General features: G+C 41.4%; 1 protein-coding gene and 1 long non-coding RNA gene across 3 annotated transcripts in view; both read left to right on the top strand.

Moving 5' to 3' along the window:
* Nucleotides 1-24,500, top strand: part of LOC125964483 (uncharacterized) — a 68,233-nt gene that overhangs the window by 981 nt on the left and 42,752 nt on the right. The gene's annotated exons all lie outside the window — the stretch shown is intronic.
* MRPL3 (mitochondrial ribosomal protein L3) overlaps nt 18,803-24,500 on the top strand; it is a 46,628-nt gene continuing 40,930 nt past the window's right edge. Inside the window, exons 1-4 of one of the 2 annotated variants that reach the window (XR_004478913.2) lie at nt 18,803-19,059; nt 20,072-20,256; nt 21,295-21,386; nt 23,265-23,363. Coding sequence is in view for 1 of the 2 variants with exons in the window: in XM_004283422.4 (XP_004283470.1) it covers nt 18,968-19,059; nt 20,072-20,256; nt 21,295-21,386; nt 23,265-23,363 (468 nt within the window). In the remaining variant the exon portion in view is untranslated. The remainder of the gene's footprint in view (nt 19,060-20,071; nt 20,257-21,294; nt 21,387-23,264; nt 23,364-24,500) is intronic. The other variant, XM_004283422.4, reaches the window with a different exon arrangement.

Genomic DNA, 24,500 nt, shown 5'->3' with positions numbered 1-24,500 from the left:
CTTGTAGATTTTGGAGATTAATCCTTTGTCAGTTGCTTCATTTGCAAATATTTTCTCCCATTCTGAGGGTTGTCTTTTGGTCTTGTTTATGATTTCCTTTGCTGTGCAAAAGCTGTTAAGTTTCATTAGGTCCCATTTGTTTATTTTTGTTTTTATTTCCATTTCTCTAGGAGGTGGGTTGAAAAGGTTATTGCTGTGATTTATGTCGTAGAGTGTTCTGCCTATGTTTTCCTCTAAGAGTTTGATAGTTTCTGGCCTTACATTTGGGTCTTTAATCCATTTTGAGCTTATTTTTGTGTATGGTATTAGGGAGTGTTCTAATCTCATACTTTTACATGTACCTGTCCAGTTTTCCCAGCACCACTTATTGAAGAGGCTGTCCTTTCTCCACTGTATATTCCTGCCTCCTTTATCAAAGATAAGGTGACCATATGTGCATGGGTTTATCTCTTGGTTTTCTACCTTATTCCATTTATCTATATTTTTGTTTTTGTGCCAGTACCATACTGTCTTGATTACTGTAGCTTTGTAGTATAGTCTGAAGTCAGGGAGCCTGATTCCTCCAGCTCCATTTTTTGTTCTCAAGATTGCTTTGGCTATTCGGGGTATTTTGTGTTTCCATACAAATTGTGAATTTTTTTGTTCTAGTTCTGTGAAAAATGCCATTGGTAGTTTGATAGGGATTGCATTGAATCTGTAGATTGCTTTGGGTAGTAGAGTCATTTTCACAATGTTGATTCTTCCAATCCAAGAACATGGTTATTTTACATATAATACTGTGTATCTGTTAATCCCAACCTCCTAATTTATCCCTCCATGCCCCCCTTTCCCCTTTGGTGACCAGAAGTTTGTTTTCTATGTCTGTGAGTCTGTTTGCATTTTGTAAATAAGTTCATTTGTATCATATTTTAGATTCCACATATAAGCGATATCATATGATATTTCTCTTTGTCTGGCTTACTTTACTTAGTATGATAATCTCTAGGTCCATCCGTGTTGCTGAAAATGGCATTATTTCATTCCTTTCTATGGCTGAGTAATATTCCATTGTGTATATATGTACCACATCTTCTTTATCCATTCGTCTGTTGATGGACACTTAGGTTGCTTCCATGATTTGGCTATCGTAAATAGTGCTGCAATGAAATTGGTGTGTATGTATCTTTTAACGGTTTTAATGGTTTTCTCTGGATATATGCCCAGGAGTGGGACTGTTGGATCATATGGTAATTCTATTTGTAGTTTATTGAGGAACCTCCACACTGTTCTCCATAGTGGCTGCACCAATTTCCATTCCCACCAACAGTGTAGGAGGGTTCATCTTTTCTCCACATCCTCTCCAGCATATATTGTTTGTAGACTTTTTGATGATGGCCATTCTGACCAGAATGAGGTGATACCTCATTGTAGTTTTGATTTGCATTTCTCTAATGATTAGTGATGTTGTGCATTTTTTCATGTGCCTGTTGGCGATCTTCATGTCTTCCTTGGAGAAATGTCTATTTAGGTCTCCTGCCAAATCCACTGTAGATTTAACAGGTGTGGATTGAGTGGCTGTGGCTGCCAATCAAAATGAGATACCATGTCATTCTCAAATATCTGTTGGGATCCACTACATCCATGCCAGGATGCCTGGGGTCTGGGAGATAGGGTGCTAAGGACAGAGTCCAGGTTTTCTGTCAGAACCTTAAGGCAGCCGACTTCCATTTTCATGGCCAGACTCAAGCCCAGCTCAAAAGACTAATAAAAATAATAACTAACAGTCACTTACCAGCCACTGTTCTAAGTGCTTGTCACAGGCTACCTCATTTAATTCTCCCAACAGCCCCAGAAAGTAGACAGTATTATGTCTCATTTTGCAGATAAGGAACTTAAACACACAGAGTTTGGGTGACTAACCCAAGGTCATACAGCTATCAAAAGACATAGCCAGGATTTGAACCAGATACTCTAGCTCTTGAGCACAAACTCATTTTATAATTCCCATTTCAGCTACCCTCCTGGCACCTTACCCATCTACTTGCCATATTCAGCAGCAGATTATTAAGATATTTGAGGGAATGAGCCTTAAAATATGGCCTTTGCCTCCATTTCAGAAATCTCTGTTTCATCTGGTGATCTCATCTTCTTTTCGTGGGCTTTTGGCATCTTGTGATGTTTAACATCCCGCTGGGAGCAGTGGAAGAGTCTCGAGACACACCTAGGTCTTCCCAGCTTCTTGCTACCAAGGAGACCACGTAGATGAGACATTTCAAACACAGATGCTTCCAGGAGCCGAGACACCATATGAACAACTGAGGAGGAACAGGTTTAAAGGGAGGGATATAAAGAAAGGGGTGTGGTGAGGATGGAGGAAAACTGGAAGGCAAGTGTGCAAAGGAGGACTGTTCCACCCAGCTCCAGGGGCCAGGCAGGACCATGGCCCCAGTGCAGCCAGACCGTTCAGTTTTTCAAGACCATTGAAAAATGTGATATTTCACATAAAACCTGCCAATTTGTAAATAGAAAAAACTCATTCAAAACGATTCAACAATCATTTTAAACACTAAAAGGGCTAAAGTGTCTGCATCAAATGAAAAATACCTCTGGGTTCCCATTGGCGCTGGAGTGCAAATTCGGAACCACTGAGTTATATGCATGTGTGGCCTACCCTCCAACAGGCCTCAGTAGATAATTCCTGAGGACCCCAAAGAGATTTTATTTCTGTGGTTTACATCTATTGATATTTGCTGTATTTTAAATTGAAACTGAAACTATAATATATTTATTAATTCATTTATGTCAAATTATATATTAACATAAGAATATTTTTAGAAAAAAATCTATATTTTCAAAACCAAAAAAAAGTCAGTGAGACAAGCTGCATTGTGCCTTGCTTAACAAAAGCCAGCTGAATTCTTATATCTGCTTCTGCATTCAACCTGTTGTGAAATGATGTCTTGGTTGAAGTACAGTGAAGAAAATCTAGTCTTACGTGGTTATGTAGTTGGTAAGGGGAGGAATATTTTTAAGATAATTGTGCTAATTCTTTTTACCATGACAAAATTCAACCAATGGTAGTTTCTTGAAGGTTAGTTGCAATTTGGAATATGGAAGCATATCAGTAAATGCTTCCTGGCATTTTCCATAGTTCCTTTACCCATGCATGATTCTGCAACATCATGCATTGGTCATTCAGAAAATGATGACCCACTCAGTTATTCACATGTGCCAAATACTTCCACAGTTTACAGCATAAATAAAATCACATTCTTCTGCTGTATAATATCACAGCTGATCTCATCAGACAGTCTAAGTATTGAGAATCTGTCAAATTCCAGTGGCAGACTCAGGTTTTCCAAAATTCTGTTCTTTGCTAGAAAGCTCAAATGCTATCATTGGAAACATGTACTGTCAGTTGTTTTTCTTGAAGTGGCAGGCTCACTTCATTCATTTTCGAGAAAATATCTCCCGAATACCCATGTGTGAATAACTCTAATTTCTGTATCAGCCTTTTGTTGAGTAAAAATGGTGTTCCATGTGGGGAAAGGGCACATGTGCTTTACTTCGAGGTAGAGGGGCTTTCTGGTGCTTTGATTTGATCACCCAGCATATGAAAAAGACATGGGCTCAAGGGTCGAGATTTAATAAAACTAATAATTTTTCTGCTTCTTAAGACCATCCTTAAGAGAAACTGCATGTTCTTTCCTGCAAGGTTGTGCTGGTGAAAATAGAATGACCACTGGTAAAGTGATGCCACCTTGATGTGAGCCAAGACACGAGCAATTTTCCCCACTGATGCTTTTGCACTATTGGTGCAAATGTCGACAACGTGAAAAAGGCAAATAACATCTTAGTGTTATTGTAAAAAAATGTTTTCACCTCACAGGCTTCCTGAAAGGGTCTCAGGGACCTTCGGGAACCACACTTTGAGAACTGCTTGCTCTAGACCTCCTGACAAGAGGTCTATTGTTTGTTTCGCTATTTCTCCGTAATAAATTACCACAAGCTCCGTGGCTTAAAACAGAACACATTTATTACTGAACACATTAAGTCAGAAGTCTAGGGAGACTCAGCTGGGTCCTCTCAGCCTCATAAGGCTGAAATCAAGTTCCCTGAAGTCAGAAGTCTAGGGAGACTCAGCTGGGTCCTCTCAGCCTCATAAGGCTGAAATCAAGATGTCATCGGGACTGCATTCCTTGCGGAATGCCCTGGGAAAGAATCTGCTTCCCAGCTCCCTCAGGCTGAGGTCCTGTTTCCTCATTGGCTGTCAGCTGGGAGGTTGGGTGGGAGTGGTCTTTACTCCTAGAGGCCTCCATATGGCTTTCCATACGGCCCCTCCAGCACTGATGGGTCAAGCACCTCTCAGACATTGACTCTCCCTTACTTCTTCTGCAGCATCTCTCTGACTCTAGCAAGAGAAAGTTCTCTGCCTTCAAGGTTCATGTGATCACATTGAACCACCCAGGTGATCCAGGACTTACTATCCAAAGATCTGTAACCTTAATGACATCTGCAACATCCCTAATGTCATGGAATATAACATGTTTATATCTTCCAGGGATTAGGGCTTGGACATGTTTGAGTGGCCATTCTGCCTACCCAGAGGGAATGCAGGATATTGCCAGATGATTTTAAAAGGAAACATGGAGTGTTCAAGAAATGTAAAAAGGGCTTCCCTGGTGGCGCAGTGGTTGAGAGTCCGCCTGCCGATGCAGGGAACATGGGTTCATGCCCCAGTCCGGGAGGATCCCACGTGCCGCGGAGCGGCTGGGCCCGTGAGCCATGGCCGCTGAGGCTGTGCGTCCGGAGCCTGTGCTCTGCAACGGGAGAGACCACAACAATGAGAGGCCCATGTACCGCAAAAAAAAAAAAAAAAAAAAAAATATATATATATATATATATATATATATACACACACAAAGGTTGCCCACGGAGACAGAAGGAGAATACAGACAAGGCCAAGGAGTGACGGTAAAAATACCTGCTGATTCCAAATCGCTGCCCAGGAGAGTATCCTCTAAATCTGTTTGAATACCTTGTTTCTTCAGTCTTTCCAGAACTTGCTAAATACCAACCTGCACTAAGCTTGGGGGTGGGGATGAGGATGTAGGGGGGAGTTAGGAGTGAAGGAAGCAGAGGATACATGGTCTCTGCGTCCAGAGGAGCTCCCAGCCCAGAGCTGCTCTCTGATTCTAGGACTTTGGAATCCTGTTAGACATACCGTGCATGCCTTAACATTAAGACACACAAGATTTAAGGACTTTCTCATGAAGATGCTCTTAAATATTGAAAGAAGAGTGGTGCAGGGAAAGAGGTGGGGACACGTGAGAAGAAACAGCAAGCCTGCCAACCATTCTCATCCTCCTCCTCCTCCCTGCCCCCTACATGAGACTGACCTTCAAATCAGTCCAGAAAAAATTCTACTTTCTCAATACATCTAGACACTCTGCCCTCCTACTGAGCACAGTTCAGTGGAAATACCTAGTATTTTCCAGCCAGAACAACCTGGATACAAATCCAATCTTTGCTACTTCAGAGTTGTATGATAGCCCTGATCCTCAACTTTCCCATCTGTAGAATGGGGAGAATAATTTCTACTTTGACAGGTTTCCTTGAGGATGTGAGATAATGTGTGTAACCCTGTCTAGGGTTGCAGGTTGGGTTTCCCAAGAAGCAAACTCTAAGACTGAGATTATTGTGCAGGTAGATTATTAAGAGAACATTATTAAGGGAATATTCTTGGGATTATGAGCTGTGGAGAGGGAAGGAGGTATTACTGGGCAGAGGAGATATTGGATTGCAACATAGTCCTTCCAAGTTACCCCGAGTTGGGACAAGGTGGCCATGCCTTTATACCCCCTCATAGACCAGCCAGTGATGTAAGCTGCCTCAAGAAGAGGGGTGACTACTGGGCATATACCCTGAGAAAACCATAATTCAAAAAGAGTCATGTACCAAAATGTTCATTGCAGCTCTATTTACAATAGCCAGGACATGGAAGCAACCTAAGTGTCCATCATCGGATGAATGGATAAAGAAGATGTGGCACACATATACAATGGAATATTACTCAGCTATAAAAAGAAATGAAATTGAGTTATTTGTAGTGAGGTGGATGGACCTAGAGTCTGTCATACAGAGTGAAGTAAGTCAGAAAGAGAAAAATAAATACTGTATGCTAACACATATATATGGAATCTAAGAAAAAAATAAAAGGTCATGAATAACCTAGGGGTAAGATGGGAATAAAGACACAGACCTACTAGAGAATGGACTTGAGGATATGGGGAGGGGGAAGGGTAAGCTGTGACAAAGTGAGAGAGTGGCATGGACATATATACACTACCAAATGCAAAATAGCTAGTGGGAAGCAGCTGCATAGCACAGGGAGATCAGCTTGGTGCTTCGTGACCACCTAGAGGGGTGGGATAGGGAGGGTGGGAGGGAGGGAGACGCAAGAGGAAAGAGATTTGGGAACATATGTATATGTATAACTGATTCACTTTGTTATAAAGCAGAAACTTAACACACCATTGTAAAGCAATTATACTCCAATGAAGATGTTAAAAAAAAAAAAAAAGAAGAGGGGTGGTTTGGAGTGAATAAGTCCTTCAGTCCTGAAGGGGAGATCTGGGTTTCACAGCACAACAGCCATGACACCTGGCATATGACAAGTACTTAACACATTGTAAGTACACATTGTATTATAATTGTCAGCATCATTTTTATCCTTCTTTTTATAGCCACTGCCCTGGCTTAGTTTAAGTCTTCATCATCTCTTGTCTGGGATATGAAAGAGCCTCCTAACTGGTTTTCCTAATCTACATTGTCTTCCTCAGATCTGTTCTCCATACCATTGCCAGAGTGATGGTTATAATCTAAGCCTCTCACTGCCCTGCCTAAAATCCACCAGTGGCTCCCCACAAACTTCAGAATAAAAAAAGGTCACTTTAAAGTGACCTTGAACATAACATATACCTGACTTTCCCATCTGATTCTTGCCCACTTTCACCGCCCCCCTTGGCCACCCCGCTGCTATTTGACAACCTCTTCACACTGCATTTGTTGAAGCTTCCCCCAACCCACCTCTTCACTCTGTTGTTTTCTGCTTATCTTTGAGGTCTCAGCTCAGGCGACAACTGCTCTCAGAAGCACCCCCCCCCCAAACCAAGACGTGGCCAAGTATTGGTATTCCTCTTATCATTTCCCTTTTCATCTGTGCATACTTATGTCAGAAGTCCCTCCAACTAGGACCTGAGTTTCTCCCAGAAAGCTGAGTCCTTCGGTCTTATTGTACAGATACAATATCAGAGCATGCAGGGTTAAACCAGTAAGAGGAGGTGCCCTTCTGGTCAATGACAGACCTCCCCACAGTCTTCTGAGAAATGCAGCTGCCACACACAAATCAGATTCTGGTGCATTAACTTCCATTCCACCACAAGTCACTGTTTAACACAAAGATTCCCAGACCAACAGGATGAAGTACAACAAACTTATAAGAGAATGTGACCAGTATCTTAAGGTTGATGTGATACAATTACATAATCCAGATGTTTCCAAAACTTCTCCTGCCTTTCATTAAAAACACCAACAGAATAGAGGGATGAAAATGTTTGGGAACTAGAAATAGAGGTTCACAACACTGTTAATGTATGAACTGTCATTGAATTGCTCACTTCAAAATGACTAATTTTATCTTATGTATGTTATCTTACATGAATTTCACCTCAATTTTAGAAAAAAAAAAAAAAACAATACATACCCCAGCTTATTTGATGACCAGACAGTCCAGTCATTCACCAGGTTTCCTCCTGGACCCACCCTCACTTCTCACCTTGGATGTGGCTCCAGGTTCTTCTGCTAATCACCCTCCTTCCACATTAGCACATTTCTGGGCTGCTGCATCTTCTCTCAATCATACTCCACCCCACCTCCCCCCACCCATCACCACCACCACCATGGACACAGTCCCCATGCTTAATTCCCTAAAGTACAGCCAAGAACACACAGTAGCGCTCAACAAAGCTTTCCTGAATGTTTGAACTGAACAAAGAACATTTTTAATGTGATGGAGATGCATTTAAAAGGGGATGCCGTATTTGCTCTAAGAACTTGTGGATTATAAGATGCACCATTCATCTCATAACTCCTAAGAGAAAAAAAAACACCATAAAATATTTACAAGAATTTCACATTTGCCAATACAGCACACATTTATCCCCCAAATCCCATTCTTCTTTCTTCTTTAGAGTCAAAATGCATCTAAGCCTTCTTCATGTTGTGACTTTAAATGTGTTTCTACCATTTACACATAAGCAGAGCATCACAAATAAATGTTGGGATTTGTAACTGCTTGGGACCTTGACCTTTTGGGATTTTTAGGGCAGATAATATAATTCTGACGTTTACCCAAGAACACTGAGGTTTTGTATGTGTTTCCAATTTGATGAAACTTACAGTGGTTTCTAATTTTAAAAGCCCATTGTGGATTCACAAAGGAACACCAGTCAGCCATTCCATTCCTGCCTGTTTCTGTGGCTCCTGAGAACATAAAAGGGCCCTAAAACTGCAGCCTTGCTAATGGAACAAAGAATACTTTTCTCCAGAACGTAAACACAGCTTCAAGTTCAGGCATTATGAATCATTTCTCTAGTCTTGCCCAGAAACTTCTGAAAGAAAAATAAAATAGATTCAAACATACATTGGTTTCTTATAGTATGGAGTGCCCTGTTCTTTTATACATCTATGTACATATATGCACATATATTCATTAGCTTTCACTTTGTAAAATTGAAAACAGAGCTGAAGGTTGGCAGGGTTCCCTCTAAGGTGAACAGACAGGATTTCCCTCATTATTGCCCCATCCTGATGGCCAGGTGAGATTTCTAAGAAAGGAATTTCTTTCACAGGTGATTAAAAGGCATGGTGTATTTCAAAAGAAAGATCTTTTCTTCCCTCTTGCATATTGAATGATTTTTCTAAATGACATAAAATGCTAAGGAGTACCTCCTGCATTCATTAACAATCCACAGGTAAATCGTTGGCAACCAGCTGGGATCCACTGGGACCACAATCCCTGCATTATGGAAAGCAATCTGAGCACCAAATGTCAAACCCAGGTGGACTGGAGTGTGGGATATGAAAAATATGTACACCCACAGGGACTGGATTAGGCTAAGAAAATAATTTCATAATCAAATTCATTTAGAGTTAAATATGAATCAAATGAATTGAAAGTGATTAAAAATATCATTAAATATAGCCACAGTCAAGAAATTACCATCATGTTCTGTTTATGTCTCTTTATTTAATAGCCTCAGGATCAGAATGAACTTAGCTGAGCTGCCATCCTGCAGGTCTCAGTTCATTCTAGAATGTGCATTTATCCATTCTAGCAAGAGTAGTTAACAAGCTGGTCCTACGCTCTTGAAGAAGGCTGACTCAACATGGTTATGAGCAAGAGTTTTGGTGTCAGGCACAAATATGTTTCCTAGAGAACATAAATTTAGTTACCTTCTCTGACCCTCAGATTTCTCATCTGCAAAATGGAAATGATACTATCTGCCTCTTGGGGTCCTTGTGAGGACTTCAGGAGATAATATCTTTAAAATGTTGAGCTCAATTGTGTGGCATATAATAAGCAGTCTCTAAGTCATTATTTGTAGCATAATGGGCAAGGTGTATAGCCTGGAAGACAAAAAGATGGCTAAAAAAATAATAAGTACGATGAAAAATGCACAAAACTGTAGCATTTGATGACCATTGTCACAGTGGCTAGATCACGGATAAACATGTGACCTCAGCCAGGCCAGAAAATCCAAACTCAGGACTTTTGCTGGAGCTCCCAGGAGAGAGTAACTGTGCCCTGACGTTGCTGCCCTGTGAGGACATGAACCTGCAGGTGGGGGAAGACTTCGCTGGTGCCTCATGGGAATGAGGCCAGTGCAGAATGAAGAGGTAAAAAGGGAAAAGGGAAGGCAGCATCCTGATAACCTTAGCCAGGCTCTGGATCCAGCCTCGCCCCTGGAATTCGCCACCACCAAAGCCTGTAGTTATCCTTTTGCTTAATCTAGTTGAAGCTGGACTTCTGTTGCTCACAGCCAGAGATTTTTGACTAATGTAGCTTGACCTTGAGCAGAGAGGAAACATGGCAGGGCAGGGGTGGAGAGAGGTGGTGCTGCATGGCTGTTCCTTCTCTCACCAGCTATGAAGGGAACCCGTTCCCCTCACTTCTTTCTGGTCACTGAACACTTGTGGGGCTGTGAACTATCTAAATTAATACAAATTACTCATCTACTAATATTTGGTTGTAAGTCTTCCACCTTAGGACTTTGGAGAACAAGCTCATCTTTGATTTCCCTGTAGGATTTAGGGTAGAGATAACAGGTGGGATTTGGAACGTAGAAAGTCCTTGCATATTCATTGAATGAAACAAACATGTTGCCCATTCACCAATTTTTCCTTGTGTGAGATGGAAAAGAGACAGAGGAGATACAGGCAATTTGTTTCTGGAATGGATCAAATCATCTGAGTTGCCATTGCAGGTAAAGGACAAAAGGAAAGTCCTCCTCTCTTCTGCCTGAGGGAAACCCACCCTGTTCCTTCTTAAAATTCTATATCTACCACTTCTTATTATTTCCCATATGATGACCCATTACATTTTTCATTTCAGGATTTGGAATAATTCAGAAACAAAGGAGAGATTAAAATCAAATCTTTCTCACATTCTTGGAAGCAGGAAGGACATTCTAATTAAGGTGTTCTCTAAACTTGCTAGAAGTTTAAGGGGAAAAACTGAGAAAGTTTCAGGGAGAATGGCTCCTTGTCCATGGGCTAGTGTCTTTTTCCTCCTGAAGAAAAGTCACTCTGCTTTAGAGTCCAAGAAAGCATCCATCAGGACCAGCATCTTTCTGCTGCCTGAGACCTCCAATTTCCAGTCCTGGGATGCTTCCCTGTGCTCATGGGAGGAAGAGCCAGATTTCAGTGGCAAAGTCAATTTCCCCAAGAATCAATTTCTGATATATTTTATTTTGTTGTCTGACCAAGTCCCAAACTCCCTTTCGCAGAAGGCCTTGCCTCAGAAGGACATTTTACATTTAGACAGTTCCAATCTAGCTGATATTTCACTTTAAAGATCATTTCCCCCCTTTTCTACTGGTCATAACTTAAGCAAGGAGATGTTTTATAAATAACTTCTGCTTTCAGTCACCCAAAACAGCAAACCCAAGGGCTCAGCATCATGTAAAGTGGAAAAATAGAATGGGAATTAGGAGACCTGGGTTCTAAAGCAGGCTGGACTAGGTACATGCCTTTCCTATGGATGTTTACTAAGTATCCATCTTGCAAAATTTATCTAACCTCTCCAGCCACAATACTTTCCTAATAAACTGTTGTGGGGATTAAATAATAATATTTGCAAAACATTTACCATTACACCCAACACTATATAAGTGGCTCAAAAAATTATTATGAGTCTTTTCATTACTACCATTACTACTGGTGTGATATAGCAGTGGTTCTTTTTCCAGAAAACTCATATTCTCTCAGACAAATTACTGTTCCCATAATGACTATTCACTTGAAGGAAACTTTAAGGCAAAGTTTGCCTACCCACACCTGGCATTCTCTGCACTGCTCCTTGACTGAAGAGTGTGGATTCCAAGGGTAAAGAAAGAAACAGAAGGAAGAGAGAAGAGTAGGCTTAGCATATTATACCTTGTCCAGAAAGGAGCCCAGTCTCCTTGATGGTAGTGTGATGATGAGGATGATAAAGATGATGATGGTGATGGTGATGATAAAGCTGATGAAGAAGGTGGTGGTGATGGTGATAAAGCTGATGATGATGGTGGTGGTGCTGGTGATGATAAAATGATGGTGACAATGATGATGATGGTGGTGATAATGGTGATGTTTTTAAACAATGAAAACACTATTCTTTCATATGCTATATTTCTGTGGTATTGGAAGGAGATCAGAAAACATGGAGATAAAGGACACTAGAGGCAAAACAATGACAAAGAGATGTCCTAACACCTGTTAGGAAACTTGCATGACTGCATCAAGATGAACTTGTTCATGTACAAAATACCAATGAGAAAGTTAGGAAAGGATAAGTCAAGATTTTTCACAATTATTACAATATCTAACAGAAAGTGAATGTAAATATTATTAGTAGTGATAGTAGTCGACACTTTTTTTAGTTCTTACTATGTGCCAACTACTGTGTTAAGCACTTTGCATGCATCATTTCATTTCCTCTGTACTGTTTCCTTAAGAGGGTTTTTTTTTTTTATAGATGAGGACGCTCAGAGAAACTAAGTGATTCCCCCCAGGTGCATGGAAATAGTAACAGACACAGGATCTGAACCCCGACTTTCCCACTTCTAAAAAAAGTCTGCTCCTAGCTATTATATGAGGCTATCAAGTCCTTTGCTCCTGATGTTGGTGGATGAGGCAAAAGGAGCATGTTGGTGAGCAAAACAGAGTCTTTTGCTCTTGTTAGTCATTTGGTAACCCAAGTTCAGGCCCTTTCACCCAAGCTATGGTTCTGGGTTTGCCTCGACTTCTGTTGGTGAGATAATTCTGACTACTCTTGATATTTCACATCAGATTCATATATTTTTTACTGACGTATAATTCACATACCTCAAATTCTCCCTTTCAAAGTGTACATCTCAGTGGTTTTTAGTATATTCACAAAGTTGTGCCACCATCACCACTAAAATTTTCAAGTGTTTCCAGGGCTTCCCTGGTGGCGCAGTTGTTGAGAGTCCGCCTGCCAATGCAGGGGACACAGGTTTGTGCCCTGGTCCGGGAGGATACCGCGTGCTGTGGAGCGGCTCGGCCCGTGAGCCATGGCCGCTGGGCCTGCGCGTCCGGAGCCTGTGCTCCGCGGCGGGAGAGGCTACAGCAGTGAGAGGCCCGTGTACCGCAAAAAACAAAAACAAACAAACAAAAAATTTTCAAGTGTTTCTGGAGCTCTTATTATATATATATATATAAAACATATATATTATACATATATATATATTTCTTTTTCGTGGGGGTGGGTAACACATGGCTTGCAGGATCCTTAGTTCCCTGACCAAGGATTGAACCCACGCCCTTGGCAGTGAAAATGTGGAGTTCTAACCACTGGACCACCAGGGAATTCCCCTGGAGCTCTTATCATAAATGTAGGATTTCTGGGAGAACTGAGGAATACATTAATATTACCCTGCCTTGAAAGAGTTTGCAATCTTGTCAAGAACGCATGGCTCATAAACTTAAGCCTCCTCACTACTTATAATAAAAGAGAATAATACCGTACAAGAATGTAATATATGCAGTAAGTGCTAAGAGAGAGGAATTAACAGGCAGGTCTAGTGATGATGAGGGAGTCCTCAGTGGGGAGGTAGGCCTTGGAGATGAGGAAAAATTGGAGAGGTGGTGTGAGTGGGGAGGGCATCAGACGCAAGAAACTGTCAGGCTAAACGGCCCAAGTGTTAAACTCTTGCCAAGCATAACTATTTGCCCTACTGAGAGACTTGCTGGGACTTCAATAGGAAATACAAAAGAGATTAGATGAAGCCCAGTGATTTCAGCCAGAGATGGCCTGCCCTATTTGAAGGTAATTTATATAATAGTGACCAGTGTTTCCTCTCAGTAACTTGGGTGTGATGCTCATTGGTTTCAGTGGGATGCATACTTTGTGGAGCAAAGACAGCGTTTGGCCCATGGTGGAAATTCCTGCTTTTAAAAGCCATTTTGTTCCATTTTGAAATAAAGTGGAAGTGAAAGTCATGCCCCATGATGTTTCATGGTTAAAACTGCAAAGGCATTTCTGCCTGGGCATAAAAGATTATTTTAAGCATCATCTTCTGGGCTCCTCAGTTACTAAGGGAATCCTGTCTCAGCTCAGCGGTGCAGACAGGCGAGTTGCCATGACAATCCTGCTAGGCCTGGTTGGAGTCTAAATACCACAGAGGGAGGAACCGCTGTCACTACCTGACCCCTGAGCAGCTTGGCAGTGCCCTCCCTGCCCCTGCAGCCGGCCACGCCTCCTGGACCCACCTCAGCTGCCCAGTCCTTGCAACTAAGGGGCACAGGCACCAATTGAAGGGCATTTAGGGTCAGTGGCTCAGCCTGTTTGATGGTCAATCTCCTCTTCTGTCCCAGAATGTGCTGTTCATGCTGGGTCATATTCAAGTCTTCCTGGACACCCACAGTCCTTCAAGCCTGGCCTTTGTCTCTCCAATGGAGGAAATACTAGATATTTACCAAAAAGTTGCACTAGGAAGCAGAATAAAATCTGGAATAAATCTTATTTTCTTTCCAGCCAGACATAATCTGAAACATTTTCACAAGGGAGACCTGTCACAGTATTGGTCAATCAGCAATTGATCAATCCCTGCAACTGCATAGATGCAATTCTATCCTTTCACATGGACACACTCATGGTGTTTGTGGCAGACTATACTTTCTAAAGATGGTGGTAACCCTGTCTCCCATCCCATGTGACAATGTGACTCAGTGCTCACATTGAGGCATGGGTCTCTATTCCTTGAACCTGGGCTGGCTGTGTCTGAAGCGAAGTAATGACATGTGATTTCTGAGGTTAGGTCATAAAAGATAACACAGCTTATATCTGGTTCTCTTGGGATGCTTGCTCTTGGGATCCAACCCTCATGTTGTGAGGAACCCCAAGCAGCCACATGGAGGGACCACATAGGTGTTCCAGAGAACAGCCTAGTTGAAGTCCTGACTGACAGGCAGCATCGAACACCAGACATGAAGTGAAGGCGCCTTCAAATGATTTCAGCCCCACAGCTGACATCACCCCTGGTCTTTGAGTCATCTCAGTGGAACATGAAGCAGAAACAAGCTGTCCCCACAGTGCCCTTTCTGAATTCTCAACCAACAGGAGGCATACAAAAAATTAAATAGTGGTTGTTCTATGCCAAAAAGTTTGCAGTGATTTATTACCCAGCAATAGTAACTGGAACTACATTTTCTTCCTAGGCTGTCCTCTCTCTATTCTGCTCCTGGGGACTCTTACTCTCCCCTCAAGGAATAATTCAACTGTTACCCTTCAGATGCACATTTTTCTTCTCTTGGGTGAGAGGCAGTGCAACAGAGCAGTAAAGCACTGGACTCTGGAGTCAGCCTGCCTGGGTTCAACTCCTGGCTCCATGGCTTACTTGATAAACTTATGGTTTGTGACCTTGGATGAGCTGCTTATCTTCCCTGTGCCTCAATTTCCATATCTGTAAATGAGGATGAGAATAATAGTACATACTTCATAGGTGAGGAGTGAGTTGGAAAGCACTTAGAACAGTGCTTGCCCCTTAGCACAATTTAAGTGTTGGTTATGTCTCATCCTTCTGGGACCCTTTCCAACTATAATCAAAATCCCAAATGAACTCATTCTCTAGAATTTCTCAAGACTCTGTATATTCTGGGCTCAGACAGGACCATGACCATGGCTCCAGATAACAAGAGTATTCTCTGGTCTAGAGCTACACTTCAGCCATCAAAACTACACAGCACCTGGAGAAGACCAGGGGGAAAGAGCTGCCCTTGACTGAAAGCATCTTGTCCTTGGGTGTGTGATGCTCCACTGTCTGCTGCCAACATTTTTGTTCAGCCATCAGAGAACTGTAAAGAAATGTATATGGGTTTAATACATTAAGTTTCAGAACCATTCTGAGTATAAGGACGGACTGCTGGGAAACTGTAACCCACATCACCACATGGTCACACTGCTGCTGCTGCTGCTGCTTCTTCCCCCTCCTCCTCCTCCTCTTTTTCTTCTTCCTTTTTAGGCTTCAAGACAAATGTGCTTTCATGCTGATCAGCTCTTGGAACCCTAAAATCTGTGGGAGAATTAGGATTTATAAATAAAAAACTATGTTTTTAAAAGCTTTATACTGAAATTGAACATTGTAATTTAGTCTTACTGGAGGACATTGAGGCAGAATTCGTCTTCTTACTGATTCTGCAATATGGCCATTTAAGTTTTCTATTCTAATTAGCAATGGGATCTCAAAGTTCAAAATTTCCTAAAGTTCATTTTATCTATTCCCCATCTAATGCTCAACAAACTTTCATAAAGTCTCTACCAATTTTAAAATATGCTAAATTCTCACAACTTTAGAAAAATGGAAGAAAGCCAAGGGTAATTTAATTAGAAGTCTAAACTTAAATCAATTTTTAATTTCAAATATAAGGCATGTTATGAGCTAAGAGATAGCATAAAGGAATGTAAAATATAAACTAATCAGCAATGAAAAATGTATCATTCTGCAAGCAGCCAACCAAACAGGACATATCACAAACAGTGTAAGAACTAATTGAAGGGCCTAAAGGCGGGAACACATGAAAAAGATACTTTCCAATAAATCCTTGGTTTGAAACTTACTCCTTCTAAGATGGTTCTCTTTTGTTGGCCATGGCATTGGAAATTCAGAAGTGAACATTTATTACAACAGCTTTGGTCTGAATTAGAGGAACAAGGATTACAGAATGGTAGCACTAAAGGGAGATAATGGGGGCTATCTTTGTTCCAGTGAGAAACGGAAGTCCCAGAGAGGCTGATATCAGTGTCCCAGGGTCCAGGGAGGTCTCTGAAGGATGACATTAGAAATGCTGGGAAGCTTGAGCTCAGCTCCCTAAAGGAGACCTGGTTGAGTCGCTTGAGAACTGGACTGGTCCTTGTGAATTAGCAGCACTCCATAGTGACTAAATCAAGTAAGATGATACCTCCCAGACCCAGCTGGCCATCAGGAGATGTGTGCTGTGTGACAGCAGACAAAGTATGTTTTGCTTTGATTCGGTTCAGCAGTAGCATCTGCTAAGGATTTCATTGACTCAAGGTTGCCATTATGGACCAGGAGAGTTTTGGCACTAGGGGAAAAGTTAGACTGAATGGCTGAGTCCTCAGGCCTCACAGACCACAGTGTGTGATAGGATCACTTACCAATTTTCCTCTTAGTGACAGGAATTCCAACAGAAGAGTAATAACACATTTGTCTTACAGAATCAAAGAAACAGAATGGCTGAGAGCACAGGCTCTGTGGGCACACTGCTGAGATTTAAATCTTGGCCCTTACTAGTTGAGTGAACTTGTGTAATCTCTCTGTGTTTATTTTCTCAATTGTAAAATGGAGATAATTATAGTATTATCACATGGGGTTATCATAAAGATCAAGTGAGGAAATACACTGAAAAAGTCAACATGAATCCTGTTAGGAATCAGACTGCGGTGTTTAATTTATAATGGAATGTCAACACAACACTTCTAACAGAACACAACCAAGGTCACACCTCAGCTACAAAATGACTAACAGTTCCTTCATCTGAGTGATTTCTGCTCCCTCACCATCATCATCCCCAGTCTCACTTTTTCCTTCGTTCCTCCAGAACAAAAGTATTGAGACACCCAAATGCTGAATTGTCCTTGATAGCATCCATTCCAAAATAAGTCCCTGTTTTCCTGATGCCACCCAGCATAAGTCTAAATCTTATAACTCATTTGTATAGAGGCATCCTCAGGTGTATGCTCTCTCTTGCTGCAGCAAGCTAATTAAACTTAACCTTGTTTGAGTTTGGGCGTGCCCCTGGTGGTCTCTGACGAATGGGCTTCCACAATACTCAGCACATATAATAGCATACTATATGCACAAGAAATGCTAGCCACTGGCAGTAATAGGCAAGTCTTTTTATTTCCAGCTTTTTGCATACAGCACACCTCAAGACATGCTTATTCAATAAAGGGCTATTCTCAAATAACTGGGAAGCCAGGCTAAGATGAGAAAACAAAGCAAACATTTAGAGACTGTGCTTTGTTTTCTAATTTTTATTTTTAGAGAACAGTCCAAGTAGTTACCAGGAATTGACCATTGCCTGGACTTTTTAAGCTAGGGTAGCCAGATCTTGAATAAAAGAGGGTCTTGAAATAGCTAAACTTTTAAGTTTTTATTTCTGAATTTCTAAAAACACACATTTGACCAAGAAGGAAACAAACTTTTGGAGTAATAGAATGAATGCCCAAGATACATCCATGGTGATTAGGTTTATTTGCACTTAAGGTGTATTAGGTATCTATTTAGTGACTCAAAATGAGAGTAATCATTTATTCTCTGTGGCAGTTTCTTCTGGTCAGAAGCCCATGAGTTCCTTGGCTGGGTGGTTCAGGCTCAAAGTTTTTCATGAATTGCAATCATCTGAAAGGTTGCCTGGGACTGGAGGATCCCCTTCCTAGGTGGTTCACTCCTAGCTGGAAAATTGGTTCCTCTTCACATGGGCCTCTCCACAGGGCTGTTTGAGTGTCTGCAGAACATGACCGCTGGCTTTCCCCATAGGGAGCCGTCCAAGAGCCCAAGACACAGTAGCAATACCTTTTATGATTCACCCCTGGAAGTCACACATCATCAACTTGGCCATATTCTACTAGTACATTCCAACACTGTTTCAGTGCTGACTCTGCCCATCTGCTGGATGTGCTGTTTTGGACCAGCACCAAAACTCTAAGTCTGTGTGCCTCCCTTCGGGGCTGTTTTGAACGTAAGCCAACGTAAGATTATCAAGCGCTGCTTAGTACAATGAGCTGCCCCACAACAGACATTACTTAGAAGTGATTTCGTTTCCTTAGGAAGCCTGTCCCTAGTTCGCCTCATTCTCCTAAAGTTTAAACTCCGAGCATCCTTTTTTTTCCACCCCTGGAGAGCCGAGTCAGTTAGACCCCACCCTCCCCAGTCGACTCGATCCCGACGTAGCACTATTCAGGAGGCGGAACTCTAGTTCCCGGGGCTCACCTCGGCCCCGGCGCGCTTTGCGAACGGACCGGAAGTGGCTCCTCCAGCTCTTCGTCCGAAAGGGCAGTGGGGGGCGACCGGTTGGACGGTTCGGGAGGGCTCTGCGGACTGGGTCGCCGGCGCTGGGACGCCCTGAAAGCGGAGCGGCGGGGCGCCCGGAGGTGAAGGGGTTGCGCCCTTCCGGCCTAGTCATGCCCGGTTGGAGGCTGCTGGCTCGGACCGGCGCCCGGGTGCTGGACCGCGGCGCGGGCGGCCTGGGCGCTGCCCGGGGCTCGGAGAACAGGTAGGTGCGGAGGACAGACGAGGGTGCGGCGTGGTGCCTGCACCTGTGGCCTCGGGCTGTGGCCTGGCCCGGCGTGGGGTAGGAGGGGGTTCCGTCCAGGCCTGAAGAGTAAGAATCATTGCTCTAAGGACGTGCCCTTTGAAGGATTGGAGGTGTGGGGTTTTTTGCTTTTTAATGCTGATGAGCATTAAAACAAGCATTACCAACAGCAATAATATTATCTGCCAATTAGTGAGCGTTTACTGTGTAATAAATGTTCTTTTAGGAACATTAGGCTCCTTACGTCATGTAGCCTCACCTTAGAGCTGCTATCGTCCGTTTTACAGATACCATCATTTTCCTGTCCTATCATTATTCCGCTTTGCAGGTAAAAAGGAAGCTTAGAGAAAAGTGATTTGCCCAAGGTCACTTAACTAATAAGTGAAAAATTGGGACTCTAGCCTGGATGTATCTACATGCCTACAAAAGAGATAGATCGCAGGAAGATTTACTTCTTTTCCGACCCTCCTGGCAAGAATTACACATCTCTTTCCTGACCTCCGTCCCGTAAGGTCTCTCTTGGTGTGTTCAGCTAGTCACAGGTCATGTCTTTTATGGATTTTAGAATTTGCACACCCAATTTCTTCACCACTCTGAGCCAAGGCCATGTCATTACAGGGGTTTATCAGAGAAGGATCAGTAACCCCACATTTTGTCACCTCTACTGGATGTAAACTGTTAACGTACATGTTCTAGTGGACCTGTGGCTTCTCTTGTCTACATAGGACTACTCTGTTAGAAATCTGTTTATCCCAGAGGAGAAGAGGAAGAACTTTTCCTCCAGGGTAACTATTAACAGTTGAAATATGAGCCCCATTATTATCATGAGGAATGTCAGGGAAAAAACTAGAACAGAATCCAAACCCTTTCCAAAGGCCCTGACTACACTTTCCAACTCATGTGACCTCCCTTCTGTACATTAAGTGGGGAACCTTTTGAATTGTGCTTTGTTTTCTAATTTTTATTTTTACAGAACAGACATCTGGCTTTTGGTTAGAAGTCTCCATGGCAAGAGTGGTACTTGGTGGGATGAGCATCTTTCTGAAGAAAATATTCCCTTTGTTAAGCAGTTGGTCTCTGATGAAAATAAAGCCCAATTAGCAAGTAAACTCTGTCCTCTGAAAGATGAGCCGTGGCCTATACATCCTTGGGAACCAGGTGGTTATTTTGTATATGTTGTGTTCTCATCGCCTAATTACTGTCTGACTGGCACGTTTAAAATCGTAGTGACTTCTGAATCAATTTATCATCTCTTTAATTTATTTTTCATGTCTTAAGTGTGTCTATTTCATTATGGTTTGCTTTGCAAGTATATTTCCAGCATCCTAGTCTACTGTTAGTGACTGTCTGGTGATCATCAAGACTTCCTCAAGAAACTGCTTTGTAGGTGAAAAGAGAATTGTTCTGCAAACGTTTTCTTGTTTTCTTCAGATGAAAAATAATATAAAATAAATCAGGGAAGAAAAGCTGGAAGAGTGTGATCTAAACTGTAAGGTATCACACAGACGTTTGTAGCTGGGGTATTCTGCCACTCCACGCCTGCCAAGCATAACCCCAGAATCAGCTCTGTGTGCCTGGTAGAGTGCTAAATCCATGTGTGGCCAGACCAAAAAGCATAAGGCCTTTCCTGTTCATGGAGTTGTCGTTGGTTGGGGGTTATTGTGGCTGTTGAATTGTTTAATGGCTAGAATTCTTAGTGGAGCAACTTTATCAATTTATGCAACAAATCTAAGTGTCATGGTGGATGCTGACATATTTTAGCAACATGACCACTTGTGTCATCTCAGTAACTCCAGCTAACTTCTTAGAATTTGAGAAGTAGATGTTCCCTAATTAATGAGGTTGGATATGAATTGATATTAGGAAAGCAAAGCATAATGATGGATTTATCATGCCCTCTATTAATACCACTATTTTAAATACCAGAATATATCAGCTTAACTATTTTCTTTATTTTGTACGGTTTTCTTATATTTTTTATTTTACAGAGATTTATTGAGTACCAGTATATTATGTCAGGTATGGCTGAAGGCATTTATATCTGTAAGGAACAGTTGTATTTTACTGTATGAATATATCAGCATGTTTCTTATCTGCTTGCTCCTTATATGAAAGCAAAATTTAGGAAATACCATTGTATCGTGTTGACAAATGTTGAAAAGTCTGTGTGAGTATTGATTTGTTTTTAATTGCCAGGTTCCTCTAGAGTAGGCCTTATTGCAATGAAGTTAGGCATGATGCCCTTGTGGACCAAAGATGGTCAGAAGCATGTGGTCACATTACTTCAGGTAAGAAACAGAAGATGTAACAAATCTATGTGTGTGCTGAGATCTATTTGTGCAAACCTAAATGGCCAATATTTGTATCCTGAAACATTTGACTGTGTGGTGAAGAAGAGGTAAAGTCGAGCATAGATACTGTAAAAGAGCTTTACTTCTGATGGTGTCAGTGAATGTTCTCACTCATGCCTGAGTGGTGGCTTTCTTTATACTGGCGTTGGGATAACTGGGGCAATTAATTAAAAAAAAATTGTAACCTAGCTTCTTACAGATCTACTAGTTTAATTCATAATCAGAAAAAATCTCAGTCCCATCTTATTTTCATTTATGGAGTTCTTTCAATTCAAAAGTGTAATTTTGATCTCTTTACTAACTCAGAATGTAACACTTTTGTCTGGGGAAGTAACATTTTGTTCTCTGAGATAAGGTTAAGCTCTAATGCTTAAGAATATAGGCCCTGGAACCAGAATACCTCAGATGTTGGTTCTGCCATTTTCTAGCTGTGTTCCTTGGAGCATTGTGTCTTATCTGTAAAAGAATAATTTTATTCTGTAGAAGAAATCACTATGATCTCCCTCAAAGGGTTATTGTGAGGCTTGCACAAGATTCTAAATGTCAAGCACTTAAAATTTAAAACAATATTAAATGTCCAATAAATGTTAGCTGTTATTGTCTTTATCATTATTATAAAAAGATCACTGATAAAGTTGAGACCTTCATTGCCCAGATCACTTTGAACAGCTCAGTTCATATTGGAGTCAGGCCTTAGACAAGCGTTTAGGGAGGAGATGGGGAGTAAAATGAGACCTCATGCATGTAAGTGCTTCCAGTGCTGACAGACACAGGTGGCCTGTAAGCCCTTAGTAAGTTTTTACTGACTCTGAATGATCAAGGAAAGGATTATAGTTTCTGGAACTCTACAGAACTTTGGGAGCTTTTAGGGATGATGGGTGGGATTGTAAATTGGTACAGCTGCTTCAGGAAATAGTTTAGCATTATGGAAAAGTTGAGGTACGTGAACCAGTGGTCTCCCAGTTCCACTCCTGAGTGTTACTAGAAAATGTGAACAGATGATTTATAGCAGCATTACTCTTAATACTCCAAAAGTAGAAATAACTCCCATGTCCATCATGGTAGAATGGGTAAATAAATCATGGTGTATTTACATGATGGAGTGCTGGGTGACAGTGAAAATGGACAGAATAGAGCCGCACACAACAGTATGGGAGAACCTTACCTATAGAATCTTGAGTGAAAGCAGGAAAATTTGGAGGAGTATTTGTGGTCTGACTCCATTTACATAAAGGTTCAACAGGCAGCACTGAACTATAGGATTAAACAATACTTTCAAAGGTAGTAATTATAATGAAAAGTTAAATGATTACCATAAATGTCAAGAGAGGTGGTTATTTCTAGGACAGTTCTTCTCAGACTTTACCTCAGAATCACCTGGAGGGCTTATAAAACACAGGTTCTGATTTAGTAGGTCTTGGCTGAGGCCTGAGAACCTGCATTTTCACAGAGTTCCCAGGTGACTGATGCTGCTTGCCTGGGGACCACACTTCGAGAGCCACTGCTCTAGGGGTAAAAAGGGTGGGGAGGAGGAATGGGTATGAGGGGGGAATTGGGAAGAGACACAGAGGTTTGGGGGATTTTTGACATGCGTAGTGGTTACATGCATATTTTCTTTATAAATACTCATTTTGTTGTATATTTATGTTTTATGCACTTTTCTGTTTGCCTTATATTCAGTATTTGACAGTGTTTTTTTAAGAGTGTGGTTGGTATGGTGAGATAAGATGGATTGGATGGGCCTCAGTGTGGCTGGTATGTAATGTTAGCATGTGTCCTGGCACATACTTCGTTTTTTTATGTTTGTTTTTTTAGGTACGAGACTGTCACGTCCTAAAATATACTCCAAAGGAAAATCATAATGGAAAAATGGCAGCCCTGACTGTAGGAGGAAAAACTGTATCACGTTTCCATGTAAGGATGCACTTTCATTCCTAGAATAGTGCCTTTCATTAGTTTTAGACCTGAATTCTTTGAGATTCTGAATTCTTTTAAGTTTTGAGGATATCCCATAGCCACAGACTTGTCCAGGAGGTGAACTGTGGATTTGGGGGGAGGCAGTCTGATAGAGCTACTGACCCCAGGAGTCTGGGAGACTTTGCGTTTGCTCCAGTACCTCCCTTCACTGTCTGGAACAAGTAACTTCACCTTCTAAGCTTCAGTATCTGCCCAGATGTAAAATGTGGATAAAAATACTACTTACCTAATAAGAGGTTTGGTACCAGGATTACGTGAGACTTTTCACATGTGCCTGGCATGTAACAGACACTCAAAAGATGGTAGCTATTTGATTATTTTGTGGTTGTTTTATGTTTATTTTCATTTTTTTTCTAAATTGTCTCAACTCTTGACTCCAACAGCATGTGAGGATTAATTTTTCATATATTAGAAGTTTTCAGTATTGGGAAGAAAGCTGTGTATGAAGTCACATCAGATTTTTCTGAATAAAGTGTATTTCCCAAGTAGAATACTAATAGAATGCTGAGTTTGTAGTTTAAATGTGAAAAAAATCTGCACAATTAGTATTTTGGGGGGTTTGGGGATGACTAAAAGCAGAGAATGCCTTTCTAGAAATGGTGATGGTTTTCACTAATGGCTGCTAAAACATCTTTAGGTTTACTAAAATGTTGCTTGTCTCTAGATTAACATTTTTCCATTATAAATTATTTATGAAATGAATATGAATGAAAGTTAGGAGACAACCTGTTCTGTGCAGCTGTCAAAACTAACAAGTGTTTATCGATTGCCTCCTATTCCTTGTCATAGTTAACTTTTGAGCACTTATTACATGCTGGGTATGTAGGCATTAAGTCTTTTACGTTTATTAACTTACTTTTTCAGACTCTAAAGATAACGAAGTTAAGTAACTCCCTCAGGGACACCCACCAATAAGAGGTAGAGTGACAGTTAGACTCTGAAAGCCTTACTTTGTTAATTGTGTCTTGACATGCACCCTTTGGGAATACATAGGGAAGGTGGACTAATAAATTGACTATCTCAACACAGTACTATAAATGCAACAAGCACATTAGCGAATTCTGCTTGTGGGAA

This window comes from Orcinus orca, chromosome 5 (assembly GCF_937001465.1).
Source record: "Orcinus orca chromosome 5, mOrcOrc1.1, whole genome shotgun sequence".
Taxonomy (NCBI): Eukaryota; Metazoa; Chordata; class Mammalia; order Artiodactyla; family Delphinidae; genus Orcinus; species Orcinus orca.
The sequence above is the reverse complement of the archived record's forward strand: the minus strand, read 5'-3'. Positions and strand labels throughout refer to the sequence as shown.